The sequence below is a fragment of the Equus quagga genome, chromosome 5 (assembly GCF_021613505.1).
Source record: "Equus quagga isolate Etosha38 chromosome 5, UCLA_HA_Equagga_1.0, whole genome shotgun sequence".
NCBI lineage: Eukaryota > Metazoa > Chordata > Mammalia > Perissodactyla > Equidae > Equus > Equus quagga.
Window position 1 is genome coordinate 64084807 of NC_060271.1, and position 24344 is coordinate 64109150.

General features: G+C 39.4%; 1 protein-coding gene across 2 annotated transcripts in view; it reads right to left on the reverse strand.

Moving 5' to 3' along the window:
• Positions 1–2847: 2847 nt before the first annotated feature.
• The window catches only part of CKAP2L (cytoskeleton associated protein 2 like), a 37358-nt gene continuing 15861 nt past the window's right edge, over positions 2848–24344 (reverse strand). For both annotated transcript variants that reach the window (XM_046663017.1, XM_046663018.1), the window contains exons 4-9: positions 21354–22603; positions 17907–18114; positions 13171–13326; positions 7411–7474; positions 5804–5993; positions 2848–4035 (exon numbers count right to left, since the gene is read on the reverse strand). In XM_046663017.1, the coding sequence (XP_046518973.1) occupies positions 3810–4035; positions 5804–5993; positions 7411–7474; positions 13171–13326; positions 17907–18114; positions 21354–22603 (2094 nt within the window). In that variant the 3' untranslated portion in view covers positions 2848–3809. The remainder of the gene's footprint in view (positions 4036–5803; positions 5994–7410; positions 7475–13170; positions 13327–17906; positions 18115–21353; positions 22604–24344) is intronic.

Sequence of the window (24344 nt, forward strand, 5' to 3'; positions counted from 1 at the left end):
AGTGGGGAAAAGCTATAAAGCTTTGGATTAGAACTCTTCCTAAACCCTTAGGAACTCACCTGGGGCAGGGTAGGGTGCTTGGCTGTTCATTTGATACATTTGTAAAAAACCTGATGTCACTTCTATACTTGCTTATCTACACCTTAGTTAGAGATGTACTCCATTATGAAGATCGTGGTAGACACTGATAAGTCATACCCTATTTCTGGAAGCATTTTTAGTTGGGCACGTGGTTACCCAAAAGACTTTCCCCAGCCTTCTTTGGAGATGAGTTGGGGCAAGTGACCAAGTTCTGGTCCCTCCATCCTAAGCAGAAATGATGCATCCAACTTCCAAGTTGTGACCCTAAAAGCACAGGGTGTGCCTTCCACTTCCTCTCTTCCCCTTTCCCACTGGCTGGAATATGAAATTGATTGGGAGCCATCCCTGGCCATATGGATGAGGCTGCAACTTAGGGATGGCAGAGCCATGGGAGAGCTGTGGCCTGGGCCTGGCACCGTCTGAGTACTGGACTGTTTCACTTGGACTGCTGATGTGAGAGAGATGCACTTCCATTTGGGACTAGTTACAGCAGCTGAATCAATATCCTAATTCTGGCATCCAGTCCTGAGGAGTCAGAAATGGAGAGAATAGAAGCATCATCCCTGGGGTAGTTGACCTTGTGGTAAAAATGTGATCAAGTCACCTCATTCGTAGAGTAAATGACAATACTTTGGCTATCACAGTGATTCCTGTTTGGTAAACTTGGAACAGTTTAAGAATTTCTTTCTTTCTCAGATTTGCTCTTTCCTCATCACCATTCTAGTCCTCATTTCCCTACTTTAAATAGAAATAGGAGCTAAACCTCTGGTCTTGGAGCCAGACAGACCTGAGTTTGAAATTTCAGCCCTGCCACTTACTGTTTTAACTATTCTGTTTCTGCACCTATGTTACGACCTATGCCATTGTGGAGAGGTAGTGAGACAATATACATGGAACATGGTCAGAGTACGCATAATTCCATAAACATATTATTGTACGTGTGTGTACTAGTCAGGATTTTTTCCCTAGCAACTGACAGAAATCTAAATGAAACTGGCTTAAAAAAAGGGAATTTATTTTCTCATCATTGAAAAGTCCAGGGCTTGACTGGCTCCAGGCTTTAGCCAGGGGACCAAACGATGTCATTGGATATAACCTTGCTCTCTCCAGCTCTCACACTTATTCTGTGTTGGTACCATTCTCTGGCAGATTTTTTCTATGTGGTTATAAGATGGTTTACAGATTTCCATCTTATCTTCTCAGCAATTCTACCGCAAAAGTCTGGGAAATGAGTCTCACTGGTTTTGACTGAGACATGACACCATCCTTCAATCAATGCCAGTGGCCAGGAGATGCCAGGCTCTGGTTGACTAGGCCAGGGTCACATGCTCACTCCTGGGTAGAATCTTTCCTCTTACACCTTGTAGGCTGTGAATGGGAAAGAGGTGGTCCTAAGGAAATTCGGTACTCTTATTAGGAGAACTACATGCCAGGCAGGCAAAAACAGATGCCTTTTATAGTTTGAGTACCTGGTACCTAGTAAACAGCAATAAATGTGAACTGCCATGCCTCTCCTCCCTGTCTTCCAGTCCATGGTCATTTTGCACAGGAATGCCAGTATATAAGCATCCTTGTTTATCTTCCTTTAAAACTAGTTTTACACTCACCTCCTTTAAGAAGCCATCCTTAAACAACATTAGCCTTGATTTCTGTCAAGGCCCATATTTCCATTACAATTCTCTGAATCTTCCTTCCAAGTGATTAAGGGCCTGCCTTCTTTCCTTCCCTCTCTTCCTCCCTCCTGCTCCTAGTTTCTAGGAACAGCTATTTACTGAACAGGAGGGCTACTGAGAATCTACAAAGAGCTCCAGAATTAGGGTGCAGTTTTGTGCAGTTGCTGTGCCACCCACAATCATTTCCACATTCTTCTATATCCTGAAGATGCTATTTCGTCTAATCAGGTTGTTCAAAACCTCCTATTTGTCACTTTGAAAACTATACGTTATTAGATGCCAATAGTTCAACCTACACTGTTATTAGTACTCAGGGTGATACTGTGTGACACCCTGCAAGGAACTGACAAGAAAAATTAAGTTGCTCTTTTGAGAACTGAGCTGTAATATTAAGACAATGGTCCTGAGAAGAGAGATGTAAAATCATCATAAAGAGACAGCTGATTCCCAGGCCTGGGGCAGGGGGCACACTGGGTGGCAAGGATGAATCATTCTAAAGCCAAAGGAAAGGTGAATGCACAAACAAAGGATGGCGGTGAGGGTCCAATCATGAGGACTTGGTCAATGGACAAACGATGCAAGACCTGAGGTCTGAGGCAAGGACATTCCTTACAAGGAGGGACAGGCTTCAGGATCATTTAGTCTGGTGATTGTGAACATTTGATTTCTCTAAGTCCCATTTTCAGGTTTTGTGATCTCTAAGCAACCCCCCAGGTATTATTTGGCCTCACAGGTAAAGAGAGTCCGTCTAAAGGAAGGAAAGGGCTGGCTGTGGGGATTCCTGCATTTTGGTTGTGGTGACAATCTATTTCTTCTTGAAAGTTAGCCTATCAGCATTATGGTTTATAGCTCAGTTTCATGATCCTCATTATTATAAATCTGACCTGGAGAGAAGGATATGCTTTCCTCACAATGAAAAAACCCAGTTCCCGGCTGAGGCTGATAGTCAAACCCTTGATCAAGGTGGGTTCTCCAGGAAAATCAATGTTCCCCGGGAGGCATCTTGGGATAGTCTATGGTGTTTGCCCAGACAAACCTCTAATTCTCTAGGTCAAGCTATCATCAGTCTTCTAGAATAAATAAGATAAACAAGCAGGAATGGACAAAATTTAATGTGTTTTCTTGTCTTAGATAATACTTAAGAAAGCTAAACTTTAAATATGTTGACTAGGTTTTTCTTTACATTATATTTACATAATGATTCTGATTTTACCTTTCCCTGAGCAGTTGCCCAGGAGGAAGGAAAGGCAACGTAACAGTCTCTGAGGCTTGCACTGTCTTCTCTGGCCAGGTGTCCCTTAGCAGAACAAAGAATTGAAGTGAAAAAGCAAGCATCCCCTCCCCACCCCTCTGCCCTGCTCCCTTTTATTTGAAGCATTTCTGAATAACAAATGCAACATTAGATTTAGATATAAAAAGCTACATGACCATCCCAATTCAGGACTGTGGTTCATTAGAGGAGACCTGGCACAGAAATCACGTGAATTACCCCTCATCGACAGGGATACTGTGAGGGAAGTCAAAAATCACCCCTAAAAGTCATTTGCCATCTCTGAGCAAAGGCATGGCTAGTATAAACCCATCTGTAAAATGAGCGCATTTGCCCAGGTGTCTGTCATATCCCATACAGCCAGGAACTCAGATCTTCCATGCTGGGAAGACTTGCCTTCTTGGATCCACCTTAGCGGAGAAGGCAAGTCTATCATATTGCAGCACCAATCTTCTGATACAAAAAATAACTATGTTGGGATTACAGTAGATCAATAAAGAGCAAATTTTTACCATACTTGTGGGGTAAATTACTATTCAATAGTTTGAAATCTATGTATGCTATAAACCTGTGGTAGATTACAGCCTTTAAGAAATAAGTGAGGCTTTCCCATGGGGACATAAAATTTGAGAGTCAGCCCAGTGAATTACTTTCCAGTCCTGGGAGCCCATAATCTGCATCCATGATGCCTCTCCATTATACAGTTTCTTTCAGGTCCCCTGGACAAGGGTGTTTCTTGTCTCATGGAGTCTTTTTTTCTTTTAAGAAAAAAAAGCATCAAGAAATTATGATTCAAGCATCTGAAACCCTAATGTTACAGGCAAAGCCTCATTTTTACGGAATATAAAACACTCTGTTTCTTCCACTTCTAACAGCTCATTAAGAGAAGCCACTACTAAATCGTGCTCCTGCAGCATTTCTGGATAGTGGGACACGGCTCGCTCGATCCTTGCTGAACGCCGAACAGGAGTGATCAGCTTCATGTCTTGTACTTCTGGCATTCCATGTATTCTGAGGGACAGCAAGAGATATATTCAAAACCTTATAGCTTCTTGTGAAATTCTACTTATTATTCTTTATTTTTTTCTTACTCTATAATAAAACATGATAGACATTTCAATGTAGGTTGATACAAGAGGTATGTCTAGAACAGCTCTTGTCCTAAGATGGCTTTTCCCTGAGTGTCAGAATGAACTGGGTGGTGTTCATCTGTTCTTGGATAGTGGCAGCATGGGGATTTATTGAATGAAGCTTGTGTGGTATTTATTTTATTTGAAGTCAGCCTACTTGTTAGTTGGTCTTTGTCTAACCTATAAACTTTCAAAGAGTTGACAGGTTTTGAGGAAATTGGGCCTAACACCAAATGGGGCCAGCCTAATGAACTCTAAGATTATTTCTAGTTTTGACAGTAAGTTATTAAAAAAAAAATCTTTTAAGATGGTGGACAAAAGCACAAATTGAAACTGGAACAAACTGGGCATCTTCTTGTAAACTTCAATGCATTCCAATAAGCAGCAGCCTGGAGGAGAGGCTGCAGAGACCTTTCCATGTAGTGAATCTGGTCTACCTCACAAAACCATTGATTACATTAGCCTAAGCAATACTAGCAGGCCAGGCTGCTAACAACTCATAATAAATTCTAGAGCCAGCAAAAGCTGGTTTTCAGATCAACTGCCTGCCTTCATCTATCCATGAGCTGACTGTAGTGGGGAAATGACATGTCTGAGAGAGGAGTTTAGGATGGAAGAGGCCCAGCTGCACTTTCCAGGGAATAAAATATGGAACTGTGGTCCCAGTGCTTTTGTTTGGAATTCTCCTTTCACGATCACGAATAGAGATGGATGTTACGTTAATGTTTTAGAAAATGACATTGATACCCTCACATAGTTCTTTAAATTACTCTGGATCCTGCCTTAGACTTATTCTTGTTAAAAAAACCAAACACTTGGGGCTGGCCCCGTGGCTGAGTGGTTAAGTTCGCGCGCTCCGCTGCAGGCGGCCCAGTGTTTCATTGGTTCGAATCCTGGGCGCGGACATGGCACTGCTCATCAGACCACGCTGAGGCAGCGTCCCACATGCCACAACTAGAAGAACCCACAACGAAGAATATACAACTATGTACCGGGGGGCTTTGGGGAGAAAAAGGAAAATAATAAAATCTTTAAAAAAAAAAAAAACTGGCTAAGAGTTTAAAAAAAAAACCAAATACTTTTGATATTAAAAGAAACCAAATACTTTTGATATCATGAGCAGCCTCTAACTAGTACCACCTGACTAGAAGTACTTTGTTCTTATAGGGCTGTTCACTGCCCCTTCTCTACCATAGCTACAGAGGGTGCCCCTGCTTGGCACTTTGTGCCTCTCCCCGTGCCCCCTGCCCCCAGCCCCAGGGCTGGCAGGAAAGGTAGGTGGGATCTGCAAGTGCAGGAGAAACGAGGGTGAAGAGTGAGGACCAATTCCAGGAGAGAGGGGAACTCATCCCAACACCCCTCCTGCCTCCAGCAGCACCTTCCACCCTGCAGCTCAGATCTCTCTGGGGGTCTTGTGAGGAGGATGGTGTGTGTGCACAGAAAGGACACAGATCTTCCTGTCAAGGCTTCAACCCTCCCCTCACCCTCAGCTCCTTCCTTTAACACCAAGGATGGATTAGACTGCCTGGTCCTCATATGAAGCAGAAGGTATCAACAAATTGCTGGTATTCTGGATCTGTGAAGGAGAAACTGGGAACTTGACTTGAATGAGGCCTGTGAACACAAAGCCTGCTTTGGAGTTTGCTTACCTAGGAATTGAGGCGATCTGTAATTTGACACCAGGATGATGATTCTGTTCTGTCTTGGTTATTTGAGGTGTTGCTATAACCTGTTCTCTCTCTTGTGGAGAAAGACAAGAGTTTCCAGATTCCATCTTCTCAGTCAGCTCATCTATTGATGTTATATTAGTTTTAGCAACTAAAGTGTCAGAGGTAACTCCTGTGTATGCAAGATCAAGAAGGAAAGTAAAACTTACCAATTTAATATGGAAGCTAAAAATCAATGAAATGAAAAACCACCATATACAATGATTTCATGGAGTCCACACACTAAATAAAGAGTAACTGATTTGAAGTGGGACTTACAACTCGTTTTTCCTGCTGGGCCTTGTAGCAACGCCCTGCTACATCAGGCCATCCTCCTAAACAGCCCCCCAGACAGCCTTTGGGCCTCCTTGCCACCTGAGCATGGATCCTTGATACCCTTTCAACATTCTTAACACATTCCAATCTCTTATTCACTCTGGCGAGAGCTCCCTTAGGGACTAATCATTGGCCTTTTGCCCTTACACCACACCTTGGGTGAATTCTCTCAACTCACTAGGGTTAACTCACTTGACCTCCTGATTCCCTCCATATCCAGGGAAGCCACACAGCTATCACCTTGGACAGTGGGTGAAAAAATGTCTTGTGTTAATAGAATTTGAATGATAAGCCAACCAGAACAACCAAAATGAAGGGAAGGAAATTAGACTGAGACCAGGCAGATATTGTGGCTAGAGGCTGAGACCTCAAGAGAGGTCAACAGGGGCCAACAAGTAGGAAAGGCATGGATTCCTGACTCCTCTTTTTATCTCTTTGAAGAACACTGCCATATATTATAAATAAACATCTGAATTGTAGCACGATTCCCAGTAAGAGTACCATTGAGAATATCTACTATATGACCTATTCCCAAAAGTAATGAGTGAGTTAGCTGTAATTCCGTATTACTTGATTGTTCCCCAAAGTTCAATCTACTCTTAAAGGAAAATGATTTGTCACCTTCTATGATCATAACAATAATCCATTTTATTTTCTCAAGGTAGCTTGCTTTTTCTTTCCATTCATATAACAAACGTTATAAGCAATCATAATGTGTCACTCACTGTATTTGGCACAATATTTTTCATTGAAGGGTTCTCTAGAAGTTCTGACTAATGACAGCAATGGTTAACTAAGTGAAAAGATTCCTGAGATGGCTATTTTTAAAGGTCTACCATGAATTGGGATGTATTAAGTGTTGGTGAGTTTGCTATGATTAAACACGTAAGTTAAATTCAGGCACTTCTCCCTTTTGCTTCGATCTCTTCTGATAAAGAGCCATTTGTTTTCTCCTACCTAGGATTCCAGGAAAGCAAGACACTCTAGTCTAGCCTGCTCTGGTGGAAAGCACCTTTGTTTGCTGTTGGGCAGTATATATACTTGTAATAAGAGAAATAAATCAGCGATGATGATGGCTGAAAGGGCCAGGGTATGGAAACCAAGAAGTGAGAGGCACTTCAGGGGACTTATATTTTTCTTTTTTCCCCTACGTGTTCCTCAATGACTTTTACTTAAGTGGCTGGATGGAATGAATTTAAATACAAAAACAGTACCTTCTGTGATTCTGTTTGGGTCTTGCAATATGTTAAGAACAACTTCTCGCAACTCTTGTATTGGCTGGAAGGAAGGAAGAACATACAGGAACAGTATTAAAAATATTCATGAAAAAATGATCTAAGGAACTTTGACATCAATTGAACTTTTTTTTTAAAAGATTTTATTTTTCCTTTTTCTCCTAAAGCCCCTCGGTACATAGTTGTGTATTTTTTTTAGTTGTGGGTCCTTCTAGCTGTAGCATGTGGGATGCTGCCTCAGCATGGCGTGATGAGCAGTGCCATGTCAGCACCCAGGATTCGAACCAGCGAAACCCTTGGCTGCCGAAGCAGAGCTCACGACCTTAACCACTTGGCCACGGGGCCAGTCCCTGAACTTCTTTTTATAATAAAAATGTTTCTTTTTTTATCTTGTCTAACTATAAATAACACTTAAAAAGTTTCAGTTACATAGGACTAGATTTATAGATATATGAGAAAAATGAAGCAAAGAAAATGTCAGTTAAATGCTGGCTTGCTTGACTTTAATGAAGAGATGTGTTTATGCAAAGTCGTCTATAGTGAAATTTCTCTAAATCAAATTAATTTTATTACCAATTTATATGATCCTGTTGAAGATGTGTCCCTACATAAAGATTCTGGCCCAAAGATGTAAACCTAGCCACACAGAAAATGTGGCATACATTTTTAGTGTTGTCTTAACTGAATTTTATTTTTATCATGTCATATACCTCAGTACAAAAAAATTAAACAGTCAAACACGAAAAAGGAAATCACCCATAATCCCATCACCTAAATATAACCTTTAGTTGAGCACTTGGGGAAATTTCCCACTAGCCTTTTCTTTCTTTGTTTTATTTGGTAACATAACATAAAAAACACAATATTAAAAAAAAAGCCATTACAGAAAAGTAACTTTCTGATAAAATTATCTGAGATAGCCTTCCCTTTTCAAAGTATGTAAACCATGCCATGAAACAGATCATCATAAATGAACTGTAATTTCTCATAGGAACATTATATTTGGAGGTTGGTCTTCCTGGCCTGAGACTCTTTATCATATAAATACTAGATATAAACAGACAATAGAACATAAAAGCAAAGCTATCTATACATTTTTACAAAATCTAAAATGCTTTAAGCTCAGGGAAATGGGAATAAATGTTGTGAATATGTTGCAAAGAGTCTGAATTATATAAAACATTCAGTGCATTTTACATTTTTACAGGCTTTTAGTTAAAGATGATGGATTGAATACACATTTATTTCTAATCCCTCTTGAAACTCTACTGAAATGATAATAAAAGGATTAAAAGAAGGCAATAACCACAAAGAATAGAAGAAACAGCAATAAGATTTTGGAAGCTAGAATGTAGAAGGAAGATGTAACCACCTTGAAAGAGTTGACTTCTAAGTTGGCAATGTGGCTGAGAAACAACCTGATTCAACCCCAGGGCCTCAGAAAGGCTCAGGACTGGATAGTGGGGTCAAAATCAGAAGGACTCTTTCTTGAGGATCTATTCAAAAAGCAGTCAGACCTCCAAAACTACCCCACATCCCTGAACTCCCTGCAGCCTGGTGACTGTGCCCCACCCCCCTTTATCCTAACAGAAAACTGGGGATGTAATCTCCAAGCCTCTCGGAGATACCAAGCAAGATTGAGAGTGGGGGTCCCAGCGAAAAAAAGGGATAAATAAAGATCTTCACGCTGAAGGTTGAGACTCCCAGCTCTCTTCTCGCCCACAGCACTGGTAGCTTGGTTTCTAGCTCCCAGGAAAGAGACCGGAGGAGCCTTCTTTAGAGAATATGACCAGTCTTGGGAGAAAGACCTGAAAAGACTGATATTGAGGGTTCTTCAGCCAGTAGACTCAGCCAGATCACCCCATGGTAAAGCCTCATATGTCTAGAGCTTTTAATAAGCTTTTTCTTTTTTTTTTTAATTTTTATTTTATTTGGATGTACATCATATTTCAAATTCTGGATACATTACATCATGTTCACCACCCGAACACTAATTATAGTGCATCCCCTCACATGTGACCCTAATCACCCCTTTTGCCCTCCCCCCTGCCTCCTTCCCCATTGGTAACCACCAGTCCAATCTCCAATGCTACGTGTTTGTTTGTTTTTTTTGTCGTTTTTATCTTGTACTTATGAGTGAGATCATATGGTATTTGATTTTCTCCCTCTGACTTATTTCACTCAGCATAATACCCTCAAGGTCCATCCATGTTGTCACAAATGGCCGGATTTCCTCATTTCTTATGGCTGAGTAATAGTCCATCGTGTATAAATACCACATCTTCTTTATCCATTCGTCCCTTGATGGGCACCTAGGTTGCTTCCAAGTCTTGGTTATTGTGGATAATGCCGCAATGAACATAGGGGTGCAAGTATCTTTATGCCTTTGTGTTTTCAAGTTCTTTGGATAAATACCCAGCAGTGGAATAGCTGGATCATATGGTAGATCTATCCTTAATTTTCTGAGGATACTCCAAACTGCTTTCCATAGTGGCTGCACCAGTTTGCACTCCCACCAGTAGTGAACAAGGGTTCCCTTCTCTCCACACCCTCTCCAACATTTGTTGTTTCCGGTCTTGTTAATTACAGCCATTCTGACCGGAGTGAGGTGATAGCTCATTGTAGTTTTGATTTGCATTTCCCTGATAGCTAATGATGTTGAGCATCTTTTCATATGCCTGTTGGCCATCTGTATATCTTCTTTGGAGAAATCTCTGTTCAGATCTTTTGCCCATTTTCTAATTGGATTGTTGGTTTTTTTGTTGTTGAGCTGTATGAGTTCTTTGTATATTTTGGATATTAACCCTTTATCTGATATGTGGTTTGCAAATATCTTCTCCCAATTGTTAGGCTGTCTTTTTGTTTTGTTGATGGTTTCCTTTGCTGTGCAGAAAACTTTTTAGTTTGATGTAGTCCCATTTGTTCATTTTTTCTTTTGTTTCCCTTGCCCGGTCAGACATGGGACTTGAAAATATGTTGCTCAGACCAATGTCATAGAGTGTACTGCCTATGTTTTCTTCTAGAAGTCTCATGGTTTCGGGTCTACATTCAAGTCTTTAATCAATTTTGAGTTGATTTTTGTGCATAGTATAAGGGAATGGTCTACTTTCATTCTTTTGCATGTGGCTGTCCAGTTTTCCCAACACCATTTATTGAAGAGACTCTCCTTTCTCCATGGTATGCTCTTGGCTCCCTTGTCGAATATTAGCTGTCCATAAACGTGTGGGTTTACTTCTGGGCTCTCAATTTTGTTCCATTGATCTGGGTGTCTGTTTTTGTGCCAGTACCATGCTGTTTTGCTTACTATGGCTTTGTAGTATAATTTGAAATCGGGGAGTGTGATACCTCCAGCTTTGTTCTTTTTTCCCAGGAATCCTTTGGCTATTCAGGTCTTTTGTTGTTCCATATAAATTTTAGGATTCTTTGTTCTATTTCTGTAAAAAATGTTGTTGGAACTTTGACAGGGATTGTGTTGAATCTATAGATTGCTTTAGGAAGTATGGACATTTTAACAATGTTAATTCTTCCAATCCAAGGGCATGGAATATCTTTCCATTTCTTTGCGTCTTCTTCGATTTCTTTCAACAATGTTTTATAGTTTTCGGTGTACAGATCTTTCACCTCTTTCGTTAAGTTTATTCCTAGGTATTTTATTCTTTTTGTTGCAATTGTAAATGGGATTGTATTCTTAATTTCTCTTTCTGCTACTTTGTTGTTAGTGTATAGAAATGCAACCGATTTTTGTACATTGACTTTGTATCCTGCAACTTGACTGTATTCCTTTATTATTTCTAAAAGTATTTTAGTGGACTCTTAGGGTTTTCTAGATATAAAATCATGTTGTCTGCAAAGAGTGACAGTTTCACTTCTTCTTTTCCAATGTGGATCCCTTTTATTTCTTTTTCTTGCCTGATTGCTCTGGCTAGGACTTCCAATACTATGTTAAATAAGAGTGGTGACAGTGGGCCTCCTTGTCTGGTTCCTGTTCTTAGAGGGATAGCTTTCAGTTTTTCTCCATTGAGAATGATATTTGCTGTGGGTTTGTCATATATGGCCTTTATTATGTTGAGGTATTTTCCTTCTATACCCAATTTATTTAGAATTTTTATCATAAATGGATGCTGTATCTTGTCAAATGCTTTCTCTGCATCTATTGAGATGATCATGTGATTTTTATTCTTCATTTTGTTAATGTGGTGTATCACGTTGATAGATTTGTGGATGTTGAACCATCCCTGCATCCCCGGAATGAAACTAATAAGCTTTTTCAAACCCACCTTTTATATATGCAACTAGCTCAGTTTCACCAGCATCTGAGTAAAGCTTTTAATGAACAATTGAGAGCAAAAGAAAATAAAACAAACAACAGCAACTATAAACACACACACACAAACCAAACAGAGAAAGAGAGAATAAAAACATTAGAGAAGAAACAGACAATACAAGAAGAAAAGGGAATCCAAGGGTGATGGTGAAAGGAGATCCCAGGATGACAGCCAGTAAAGCAAGGGGTAAGAGCAATTTGTTGAGCCTGGAATGGACCAGAAGGGTCTGGGAGAAAGGTCTCTAAGAAAAGGAAATCAACAGGATATCTGATGTTCTGAAAATATTGAGAAATTCAAACGATTAGAGAAGAGTTTGGGAATTAATTATATAATAAATACTCAGAAAACTAAGCAAAGGGAAAACAAGATAGTAATTAATTTCAGGAAAAGCAGAAAGTCTTGCTTGAAAGGTAAAGTAATCATAGCATATACTGCATGTCTCAATGTATTCATATATTTCTTACATATTCATAACGATGTGAACACTGAACAGTGACCAGAATTTCCATATGACTCTAATGGAAACATGGAGGATGGCAAAAGTCTGCAAGGGTGACAGGGGCATATATACGCATGTGTTGGGGAACTGTGCAGGTGTGTGTGAGAAAGAGTTTGGTTAAGTCCTCATCCTGCATAGTTGGAAGTCTACAAATCATGTCTAAAACTGAAAAATCAAGAAATAGCAATATAAACATGTTATCTGAAACTACTGAGGTAAATATAAAAATAATCATTTTGCTCTGCAAAGTGGGAAATGGGAGGGGAGGGAAGCAGAGGCCTTATGGAATGCACCTTATCAAACGATTTGGCTGTTTAAACTATGTGTATGTACAACTCTGATTTAACAACCATGGAAAAAGGTATGGTCAAATATATGATGACATGGAAAGTTACATTTAAGTGAAAAGAGTTACAAAACTCTTTGTTAGTCTTTGCAGTCTTCATTAAAAAAATTATATAGAGACAGTGGTTTTGCTAGGTTTTAGAATTAAAAGTTATTTTGTGCAATGGCTTTGAATTATTGATTATGGATATTGATGTGCCAGGTTTAACATATTTTTAGGTTCTTCATGGTGAGGTACGACTTTGTAAGAATTGGATATTGATGCTATTTTATAACTTTCGACATTATTACTTTCCATAAGTGCATATTTCTACAATGAGTGTAAAGTGAGACACGTTCACATGACAAGAAAAATGATGCTATTGGTTTACATGTAACACTACTTCTACAGAATAAATATTTTAATTAAAATGTTCGTAAAGGACACGTTGTACTTCACATTCTGTGTATGACTTTATGAAGCGAATTAGAAGTTTAGTATTAGATTACATAACTGCCATATTGCAAACAACAGAGAACTCACATGAAAGAGAATTTTCAAGAAGTCACCCACCCAACACAGATACTCACTGTTGCCCCCTTTCTTATGGCCTCTTCGTACAGCCCGATAACATCAAAGGTGCCTTTACTTGCCAACAACTTTGCTTTGCAGATCCAGAATTTAGCAAATTTTTCAGCCTCAGGAATACTGGACAGTATGGTAAATATTTCATTAGAAAGTAGACCCTGGAAAAAGAAAATACCCAGAGGTAATTATTACCACCTTGCTGTTATTCTCACACCTCCTAATATTTTTCATAGCAGGTATGTAGAAATGTGCCTGATCAACAATTTTTTTGAATTTTTAAAAATTTCAATTTTACTGAGGTATAGTTTACACATAATAAAATGCACCCATTTAAATAGTACATTTCAATGAGTTTGATACTAATCATTAAATTTTAAGTTACATGATACCAAATAGAAAAATGTTTATTATAGCTAACCATAAAGAATATGTTCTCCATTTTTATGCAAAACCAAAACCAAACCAAATCAAACCCTACAGTAATCATCATTCATATATTTCTTACTTATTCATAATAATGTGAACAATGAACAGTGACTGGAATTTGTATATGACTCTAACAGAAGTATGAAGGATGGCACAGGTATGCAAAGGTCATAGGGGTGTATGTGTGTGTGTGTTTTGGATCCATGCAGATGTATATAATGAGGGTTAAATCCCACAAAAAGGAACTTTAAAATGGTTTCACTGATTTGGTCCCTTTCTGGCTTATACCCAGAGCAGGGCAGTGACACGGACCAGGAAGAATATGGAGAGGAACCATGCCTAGAAACCCAGGTACTGGTGCTCAACCAAGCAGCACCTCCTACTCCTCCTGAGATGGAGGAGACAGGAAGGTAAGCTCCAATCAAGAACCCCAATGTTTAAGAGAACCAACACTACATGAAAGAGGCATAAAACTCAGCAACCAGACGAATAAACAGTGGAGCAAACAATTGAGGAAGCAAAGAGAAATAGATTTAAGAGTACTGCAGTCAGTATCTTCAGAGTGATAAGAGAATATTGCTATCATAAAACTACAACAGGCTCTTATGAAAAAGAATCAATATAAGGGCAGAACAGGGCATGGACACTACTGAAGAATAAATCAGTGAGCTGAAAATTTGGCTGTGGGATTCTCCCAGAAACCAGTGCAAGAGAACAAAGAAATGAAGAATATGAAAGAAAAGTTAAGAGTTCTGGAGGATACATCTATTACTCAGGAATTCCAATATCTATCTAAGAGAATTTCTAGAAGGAAAAATAGAGAACAAAGCTGAATACACATCCAAGTAATTGTAGAATAAAATTCCCAAGGACTGAACAAAGAAACAAGTGTTCAGAGTGAAAGATCCTGAGAGAGCCAGGAAAGATGAATGAAAAAAGAACCATACTTAGAACACCAAGGATAAAAAGAAAATCTTAAATGCTTCCAGAGAGGGGTAAAAGGAGATTATCTACAGAGGAATGAGAATTAGATTGACATGAGACTTTAATAAAGCAACAACTCCAGTGCAAGAAAGAAAATGAAACAGTAACCTCAAATTTTCCAAGGAAAACAATCTGAATTTAGAAATTTCCCCCAGCCAAACTATGATTCTAGCATGAGGGTGAAATAGTAACATTTTCACAAGCATAAGGACTCAGAAAGTTTACCATTCAAAACCCATAAAGTTGCTAGTGAATAAACTTTAGAATTCAAGTGGAAGACTTGAAACAAAAGTAACTACAAGAAGAATATGATGTATAACTTGCATGCCATATTTGAACTTACACTTACTACTTTCTTTTGTTATTTCAATTTATATGCTTTCTTTATGGAATAAAGAAAACTGTATCAAACACAGAAATGAGGGAAAATAAACCAAAAAAAGAATTTATGTAAATTGAACTACAAAATATAATGGCAGGGACATGTTTAAACATATGTGTAATTACAATAAATGTGTATGGGCTAAATTTACCTTTTAAAAGCAAAGAGTTCCAGATTTGGTTAAAAAAATTCATATGTATTCATATGAAATATACCTTTAAAAATAAAGGGATGGAAAAAGATTTACAAATTGTAACAACAAGGCTGGTGTGGTAAGATTACTATCAGATAAAAGAGAAATCAAGGCAAGTTACGGATCTTTATGTACCTAACAAAATAACTTTGAAAAATAGAGAGTAAAAGTTGACAGAAACACAGAGAAATTATTAAGCAGTAATCACAGTGCCAGTGAGACTTTGGCAGGTTTCTTTCAAAAAGCAACAGATCAAGTGAACAAACAAAAAATAATTGCATAATTTAAATTTTCTAAGTTTGTTCTAATGGATATCCACAAAGAATTGTCTATTCAACAGAGTATACATATTCTCTTCAAACACTTTTGGAACATTCATCAAGACTGATCAGACATTAAGACCAGAAAGAAAATTTCAACAAACTCCATCAAGCAGAACACATACAGCCTATATTCACCAACCACAATGCAGTACAATTAAAAATTGACTGAAAGATAGCTAGAAAAAAACCCCCAAACAAAAACCCTACATATCTAGAAGTTAAAAGATACTCTTCTAAGATAACTTTTGGGTTAAAGAAGAATTCAAAATGGAAATCTCAAACTATTTACAAATGAACAATGAGAACAGACGAGTCCGTTATTAAGCTATGGTCTCTTAGCTCCAAACCTACTTTTTATCCTGCTTTGTGACACTCACTGGGGCTGGAATTCTGTAAATCACTTTCTGCTTTGACAGTAGCTCTGACAGGGCTCTGCCACTATGGGGCACTAGAGGGAGACTGCAGGGCTGGAGAAGAGAAGGGACTTCCTCTTCCTATTTGCTTCATCGCCCCAGGAACAGTCCTTCACTCTGGCAGTTGGTTCTAGGCTCCACCTTTTCTTTCTGGCGTTGCAGATCCTGCCTCACTGTGCTCCTTCAGAGGGAAGAGCACCAACTTGGTGACATCCTTCTCTCAAGGTCTGAGCCTCAGCCCTGAAGGGCCCTTCCTCCAGCTTCTGTGGTACCAGCATCTGCTGGGTAGAATGCCCTTCTTAGAGGTGTGGTCCCATTTCTACCAGGGTTTGTCTCTCCTAGCTTCTAGGTTCCAATATCCCCAACTCTCTTTGTTTCCCTAGACCCAGTGGGTGCTAGTTGCTTTCTGAAGTTACTGCTACTGTTACCTCAGGTTCCACTTTGCCATCAGCCCTGTGTGTAGCATCCATATGCCCTCTGACAATCTCTTCATCATTTTTGTGCACACAGGGTCACAAAGTGTTTTCATGTGTCCAGAGAGTCAGAGTGCAAGGGAATTTTTGTCCCCCCAGGGGCACCCATTAATCAATGACCATGGAAGTATTAATACTACAGCTCCCTTGCCCCTGAACAGGATGACTCTGAGAAGTGTGAGCCGCCTTGTCTCCAGAGCTCCCCTGTGGGATTGTGCCACAGCCCTCCATGGACTTTGTTTGATACCATACCTTTCTTCCTGGTCCCATATCCCCACTCCCCTCACAATTTTCCCTGGGAGCCTCTTCCTAATAAATTACTTTCTCACATAAGACACTGTGAAACCAATCCTCACATTACATTCTTTCTATTGAGATACCTTGTGTTGTTTCTGTTTTTCTGACTTGACTCTGACTGATACAGAACATTACCTAGTCAAAGCTGAAGGATATGACCAAAGCTAAATTTAGAGGCAAATTTACAGCATTAAATATAGTTTAAGAAAATAAGAAAGACTGACATAAATGATCCAAGCTTTCAACTAAAAAAAGCTAGAAAAAACCCAATAAACATAAAAGTAGACACAGACTGATAGGAGAAAAAAAATAGTCAATAAAATCCAAAGACGGCCTTTTAAAAAGATTAGTAGAGAAATCTTTAGCAAGTCTGATTTAAATAAAAGCCAAGAAATTATTATAATTGGCTCAAGAAATATAAAACCCAAATAGAGCAATGATCATGGAAAAAACCTGAAAAAATATACACAAATCCATCCCCCACAGTCCAGATGATTTTATGAGCAAGTTCTTACCAAACCTTCAAAGAACAAAATAATTCTCATGTCATATAAACTATTTTCAGAGTATAGGAAAAAAAGGAAAAAACCTAACTCATTTGACAAAGCCAGCATAATACTGATATTAGGATTATACAAGAAAAGACAACCAAACTACATAAAAATCTGAAATAAAATAATTGCAACTCACGAAATAACATACTTCATTTCTCTATGCACCTATACTGTATGTACATGCATAAAAACCATCTGGAAGGATAACTGGCAATAGTAGTTGCCTCCAGGAGAAACCTGGACTGTATAACTATGTATGTATGTGTGTGTATGTGTGTGCGTAAGTGTGTGTGCCTTTCTTTTGCTTCATATCCAAATGTCAAATGGATACTCTTTGGAACTTAAAACTTAAAGAAGGCACAGGTCCTTTTGGAGCCCTCTGGAGCCAGACTGCTTGGGTTAGTTTCCCAACTTCTCTATGCCTCAGTTTCATTTGTAAAGTGGGCATAGTAATAGTCATTATGATAACTGTATGAGATAATATAAGTGCTTAGAACGGTGCCTGGTATACAAGAGCCATTATTCAAGTGTCCATTATTATTATTCCTATTATTATTCTTCTCCTGTATTAAAAAGAGTAGCTAACTTTCTGCACAGACAGAGGTTCTCTCTCTTACACTATATTTAAGACAAATGTTTGAAAACTCTCAGACTCAGGGTCCAAAGCTTTGGGAGCTTATCCTCCTCACTCACCCCTTCAATGAGCTGCAGACATTCTGTCAGAGCGTTGTTAATTTTATTGGACAGTTCAAGTTGTGCTTTCTTTTCTTCCTCTTCTTTTTCCATACTCTTCCAGAATGAAACATTCATTTCCTCTATTATTTTTCTTTTTGTTTTAAGTTCCATAGGAGGCCGTTTATAGATTTTCCCCTTAGATTTCTGCCATTCTTCCAGTTGTTTCCTGTTATGCAATTAAAGGGGGGAGGACGGTTTTAGGTATTTTTTTGTACATAGTCAAGATCTAAAGTATATGACATGCACAGATTATCACTAAACACCTTCAACTACAGACAAAGTCAGGAGAATGGAATTAAAAACAGTTTACAAATGGGTAATGGCAGCACTGGTTACCCACGAGCCTTGAGAAGGTAGGAGCCAGAGGGATTAGTAGGATGACAAGTGGCTAGCATCTTTAAATTTCTTGACTTCAGGATTATTCTTATTTTCCTCTGAAAATTTTCATTTCATTTCTATGTACCTCTGATACTTGCTTTCTGAAGACATCCCTCCACCTCTGAGATCACTAACTCAGCACTCCATTTCTCTCACCATTAGCTTTCTATCTGCCACTCAACCAGACCAACCAAACCTGCATTCTGCCCTCAACAGGGTCTTAACTCCTCAAAGTGACTCACTTTGCCCAGTTCCTTAGCACTCTCCTGACCACTCATGACCTCTTTTTTTCCTGAGCAAGATCAATAATTTCATTGCTCTTTTCTTAAGTAGCTGGCCTCTGATGGTACCAAGTCCTAATCCTTGCTTTCCCCTACTGTTCACCTTCTCTGCTCCTCCTTCTACGCAGTCAATAGACTACTGTTGGCGGGGGGTGGGGTTGGGGGGGGGCACCAAGACATGTAGGCCCAAGTGTTTGGATGTAGGCTCTTTAGCTTCTTTAAATTATAACTACACGTTTGTGACTCATAAATGTAGATTTCAGCCCAGATCTCTCCCTAGAGTCCCAAACGTTGTAAAACCACTGCCTAGCTGATATCTTTTATTTGACGTCTGGCAGACATTTCAAATTTAATATTGTTCAAAACAAATCTCTTGATTTTCATCCTCGAGTCTCTTTCTAAACAGCCTTCCCTACATTGGTCAACAGTACCCTAATCTACCCAGCTGCTAGGACCTAAAACTAGGAGTTGTCTTTGAATAGTTCTTTTTTTCTCCCACATCTGACACATCACCGTATAGTCAGTATTACTTCCATCTTCACTACCACCATCCTAGTCCATATCATTTCACCTTCTGCCTGAAACGCTGCAGCAGCCTCCTAATCATCTCCTTGCTCCCACTCTAATCCTTACCAAATTCATCCTGTGTACAGCAGCTTGAATGATCTTTAAATGTAAACCACACTGAGTCACTGCCAGGAACTTCCCATGACTCTTGGAATAAAATTCAAAATGTTTTCCATGGCCAAAAGGTGCAGTGTAATTTGACTCCTGCCTGCCTCTCCAACCCCACGTCATACACTCTCCCCATCACCCACCACCCTCCAGGAGCTCTAACATCCTTTCAATTACTTGACCCAAGCTCATTCCTGCCTCAGGGTCTTGCATTATCAGTCTTCATTCCTCTGCTCAAATGACATCTCCTTGAAGAGGTAATTATCCATAATTACTCTGTTTTATTTAATCAATGTGTTGATTTTCTATCTTCTCCACTAGAAGGCAAGCTCTATGAAACCTTGGGTGTCCCAGTGCCTAGCATAGTGTCTGGAACACACAGCTGTTTAATAACATACAGTAAAATTCACCTTTTTTAGTGTATAGTTCTGTGAGTCCTTGACAAATGCTTGAAGTCGTGTAACCTTAACTATAATCAAGATATAACACCCTCAAAAATTCCCTCATGCTCCTTGGTGGTCAGCTCCGCCCCCATCCCTAGTTCCTGACAATCACGGATCTGTTTTCTGTCCTTATAGTTTTGCTTTTTCCAGAATGTCAATAACTAATTAACCCTCGTTTCTCTCCTTGACTACAGAGCACAATCCATACAGTGCTTATTTCAGCCCCAACTGCTTCCCTTTCACCTTCATTCCAACTTCCTCTGTTTAATGATAGAAGCTGAGACATCTGGCATGTTTCTTCTATGTTCCTGGCATTCTTCCTATCTCCTTAGCTTTCCTTCTAATCATAAATGAAGAGGGAACTTGCCTTTCTAAAGCTAACTTATTCCTTGGGCTTCAATGCCATGATTTCATTATTCTAATACTTTCCAAACTTACACCAGAAAAAAGCTCCATAAGGTTAGAGACTGTGTCTGCATGCTCAGTGCTCTATCTCCTAGTGCCTGGCACATTGTAGGTGCCGAAGGAACACTCAAGGAATGATTGAGTGATCTACCCCTCTCCACAGACTCCTTCTGTTTTGTAATCAAACATGACCAACACTCCACACACTATCTTAAGATCCATCATCTGTTATCTGGTCTAGACTGTGAGCTCCAGGCTAGGGACCCTGACTTCCTCATTCATCAGCTCACAGTCTTTGCACTTGCAAACTTTCATGTTTTTGCTCAGGAGCTTCATCCTTCTTGGCACTGTCCTTTTCTCAGCCCAGATGTCATTGTTGAAAGCACCCCCCCTGACTTTTCTATCTAAAGAAGTCATCCCAGCCCCACTCAGTCACATCACCCTGAATTAAGCTGTTTATTTTTTGTCTCTTCAGGAGGGCAGAGAGCTTGTCGGTAGTGCTCAGGGCTGTATTTAGAGAACAAACCCTTCCCTCACTTCACCCTGCTACACCTTTTAGATACCATCTAATTTTACATGTCCCTTTCACCCTTGTCAGGAGTCTCATTTTCTACTCCAACCACGTGTACAACAGGTGCTTCTCCTGAGAGATTTACCACAGTATGAGACTGGTCCTGTCACTGTATGTCAGGTCCTGTGCAGAAAGTGTATCAAATCCTTTGGCTCAGTTTCAAGCATCATGTATGTTAATGTTAACCCCCAGCAACCCGAGCTCCTGATTTCTACCATTTGAACTCTGTATGTGAACTGATTGCTCCTCTCTGCCTTAGCTTACTTTCCTAAACCTGGCCTGCTCAGGCTCATGGAAGTTTCCTGTTCCTTCTTTGTTGATAACTTTTCTGGATTTAACCATTGCTCTGTAAACTCACTACTCTGGCTCCTCTTACCCTGTCCTCTTCTATCGATGTTCAGTCCCTTCAGGATACTTCTTGCATGAGTACTCTACATCTGCAACCTCTATTTCTTACTCAATTACTCTGTTTCAATTTCTCCTTAAAAATAAATTACTTCAAACATACAGAGAATTATAGAGAATAATTTATAACACATGTATGTTCCACTCAGCTCTATCAAGTCTTAATGTTTGTTTGACCGAGGATTCCTGATGGTCAATTTGCCTAAATCATCTTAAATTGCAAAATTTTGGAATTAAAGCAAAGTACCTTCGATCCTCTGCTGTGGTCTTCTTCTTAATATTTGGATTAGTTTGAGTCCCATTTGGGAATCTTCTTCCACTTATGGTTGTGTCACTAGCTTGAGTTTTGGGAGCTGTCTGGTTTAGAAAATGGTTCCGGGGAAGAGCCTTTTTCAACTTGGAGTCCAAAGTCCATGTTTTTTGGTGACAGCTGTTGTTAGATTTATTCTCACTGGGTCCATTTGTTCTTATGCTAGGGGTGCTTGGAATGACTGAATTAAAGCTGCCAACTGTCATATTAGGCCTTTGGCTTGTGGCTTTTGATTTTTTCAGTACACATGACATCTGAGGTCTAAAATAAGGTTGAGTGGACTTCTGATCTTGCTTAGTGTTTGGATGTCTGTCGTTACATCCTCCCTGAAGCACACTGGGGTATGGCCTGGGTTTGGTATGTTTTTCTTTCTGTTCAGTAACAGTATATGACTGCAACTTAGTTTCATTTGGTCTTTCATATCTAGTCCTATTAACCTTGATATCCTTGACCACTGGTTTCTTTGATGCTTGAATTCTACTAAGGGTCTGAACAACGTGAGAGGAAACTGTCTTTTGGGGTTTTACTCCTGGTCTTGCAAGATGTGCTCCTCTAGAGAGTTGCTGTGACTTTACTGGAGGAATCCTGATTTGCGTTTCTCCAACAAATTGCTTATTATTAACTCTGTCTTTCAGAACAGCACTATTTACTGAACTTTTGCCCATGGCTCGTTTAGGAGCCAAACTGCTCTTGGTTTGATTATAAGAGTTAGTCTTTGGCTTACTTTTGGTCCGTAATTCAGGATTTGGCTTCCTCTCAGAGTCTGGTAAGGTTTGGGGCAAGTTCTCTTTATTTACTTCTTTTAGAAAGCTATCCAAGGATTCCTTTTCAACATAGACATTGTCCACAGAGTCTGTGCATTTAGCACTTCCTTGATCTGTTACCTGCTGCTTTGTAGTTTTCAATTCCTGTGTATTAAGTGACCCCACAGTTTTTCTTGACAGTTCTCCAGCAGTGGATGATCCAGCGTCATGCTGTTGTTGACTTTTGCTAGAAGGCTGACAGTTTGGGTTCGAAGAAACACATCCTGAAGTCAGCCTTTTGTCTAGAGGTTTTGGAGGCTCCAACTTTGACTTCTGGGACCCTGTGATATTAGAAGGTCTGGGCTGAAGTTTAATGCTGATGGGTCTTGTCGCTTTGACAGGCAAAGCAACACGGCTGGTGACATCCTCTTTGGGTCTAATAGTCTAAAAAGACAAAGAAAAATATCAAAAAGTAAATTCATAAGAATAGCTCACTGTTTATAAAATAAAAAAATTAGTTATTTTATTTGGAATTTCATTTAAGAAAGTTGAATCCTGAGAAAATAAAGCCTCACTAGTAGGTAATTTGTATAACTTGAGTTCCTATCAGAAATATATCAGAATCTTTTAGCTTGATAGAATTAAGGAGAGATGCAATAAACGTACAAAAATTGCTGTTTAAAAATAAATTTTCCTCAATTGAACAAGTATTTGCTGTATGCCTATTATGTCCCGATGAAGTGTCCTTTTAGGGACTCTGGAAAGATACATACATAATAAATGTGTTATGTTAGGGTAGTTCCCAAGTTCTTTCTAGTACTTTGTATTGATACACTAACATTTTTAAAACAATACTGCCTTTTTAAGGGTAACAGACCTTGCTCTCATCCCTGGACATCACTGGCAAGGGTAGGTGGTAGATGCTGGGAGGCCGGAGGTACTTTGGAACAGCTCTCAATAAACTTCTAACATGTTAGGAAGTCATATTTGTGAAGTCACACAGGGTTTTAAGGTTAGATTCTGTTATTAACAAGTAAATCTTTCAGTGATGTGATTTAATTTTGGACAAGAAGGGTAGGACTAGGTTACAGAGAACTTTAAAAAGTAGGGAGCAGAGTTTAGAATTGATGTGGCAAACAATAAGAGCAAGCCACTGTGGATTCCGGAGCATCTGCACTGAAAGCAATCACTCAGAAAGGAGAATTTGGCAGTGATTTGTAGAATACATGTCTCCAGGAGAAGATATGGGAATGCTAGGGTTACCACTCTCTATTTTTGATTCAATAATATTGTTAAGAATGACTATGTAAACTTTGTGAGTGTGTACAGGAACTCTGTGGCCAGAACCACCTGGCATTATGGGCAAAGAGACGTCCACCCTAGTACGGTATGAGTATGTGTAGTGTTGCTGGGGGTGGGATAAGGAAGGGTTGGGAGTGGCAGGCAGAGAGATGGATCGTATACCCATATGGCTATAGCTGGGTTAGGTTATCCTTTGAGCCCCAATATTTAAATCGACCTCTGATCTCTCCGTTATTGCTTACTGAAGAGGCAGGGACGTTAGTATGAAAATTTCCAAACGTGCTATTTCTCAGTTGTTCTTTTTTGTACATTAAAAAAAACGGAGATATAATTTGCATCCTACAAAATTGACCATTTTAACATGTATAATTCAGTCGGTTTTAGTATATTCACAAGGTTGTACAAACATTGCCACTATCTAATTCCACATTTTCATTATCCAGAAAGAAATCCCATACTTGTTAGAAGTCATTCCCCATTTCCTTCTCCCCATAGACCCTGGCAACCATTAATCTACTTTCTACAGATTTGTCTATTCTGGACACTTCACATACATGGAATCATACAATATGTGGCCTTTTGTGTCTGGTGTCTTTCACTTAGCATAATGTTCTCAAGATTCACTCACGTTGTTGCATGTATCAGTACTTCATTACTTTATTTTTTATTTTTATTTATTTATTTATTTTTAAAGATTTTTTAATTTTATTTTTTCCTTTTTCTCCCCAAAGCCCCCCGGTACATAGCTGTATATTCTTTGTTGTGGGTCTTTCTGGTTGTGGCATGTGGGACGCTGCCTCAGCGTGGTTTGATGAGCAGTGTCATGTCCGTGCCCAGGATTCGAACCAACGAAACACTGGGTTGCCTGCAGCGGAGCGCGCAA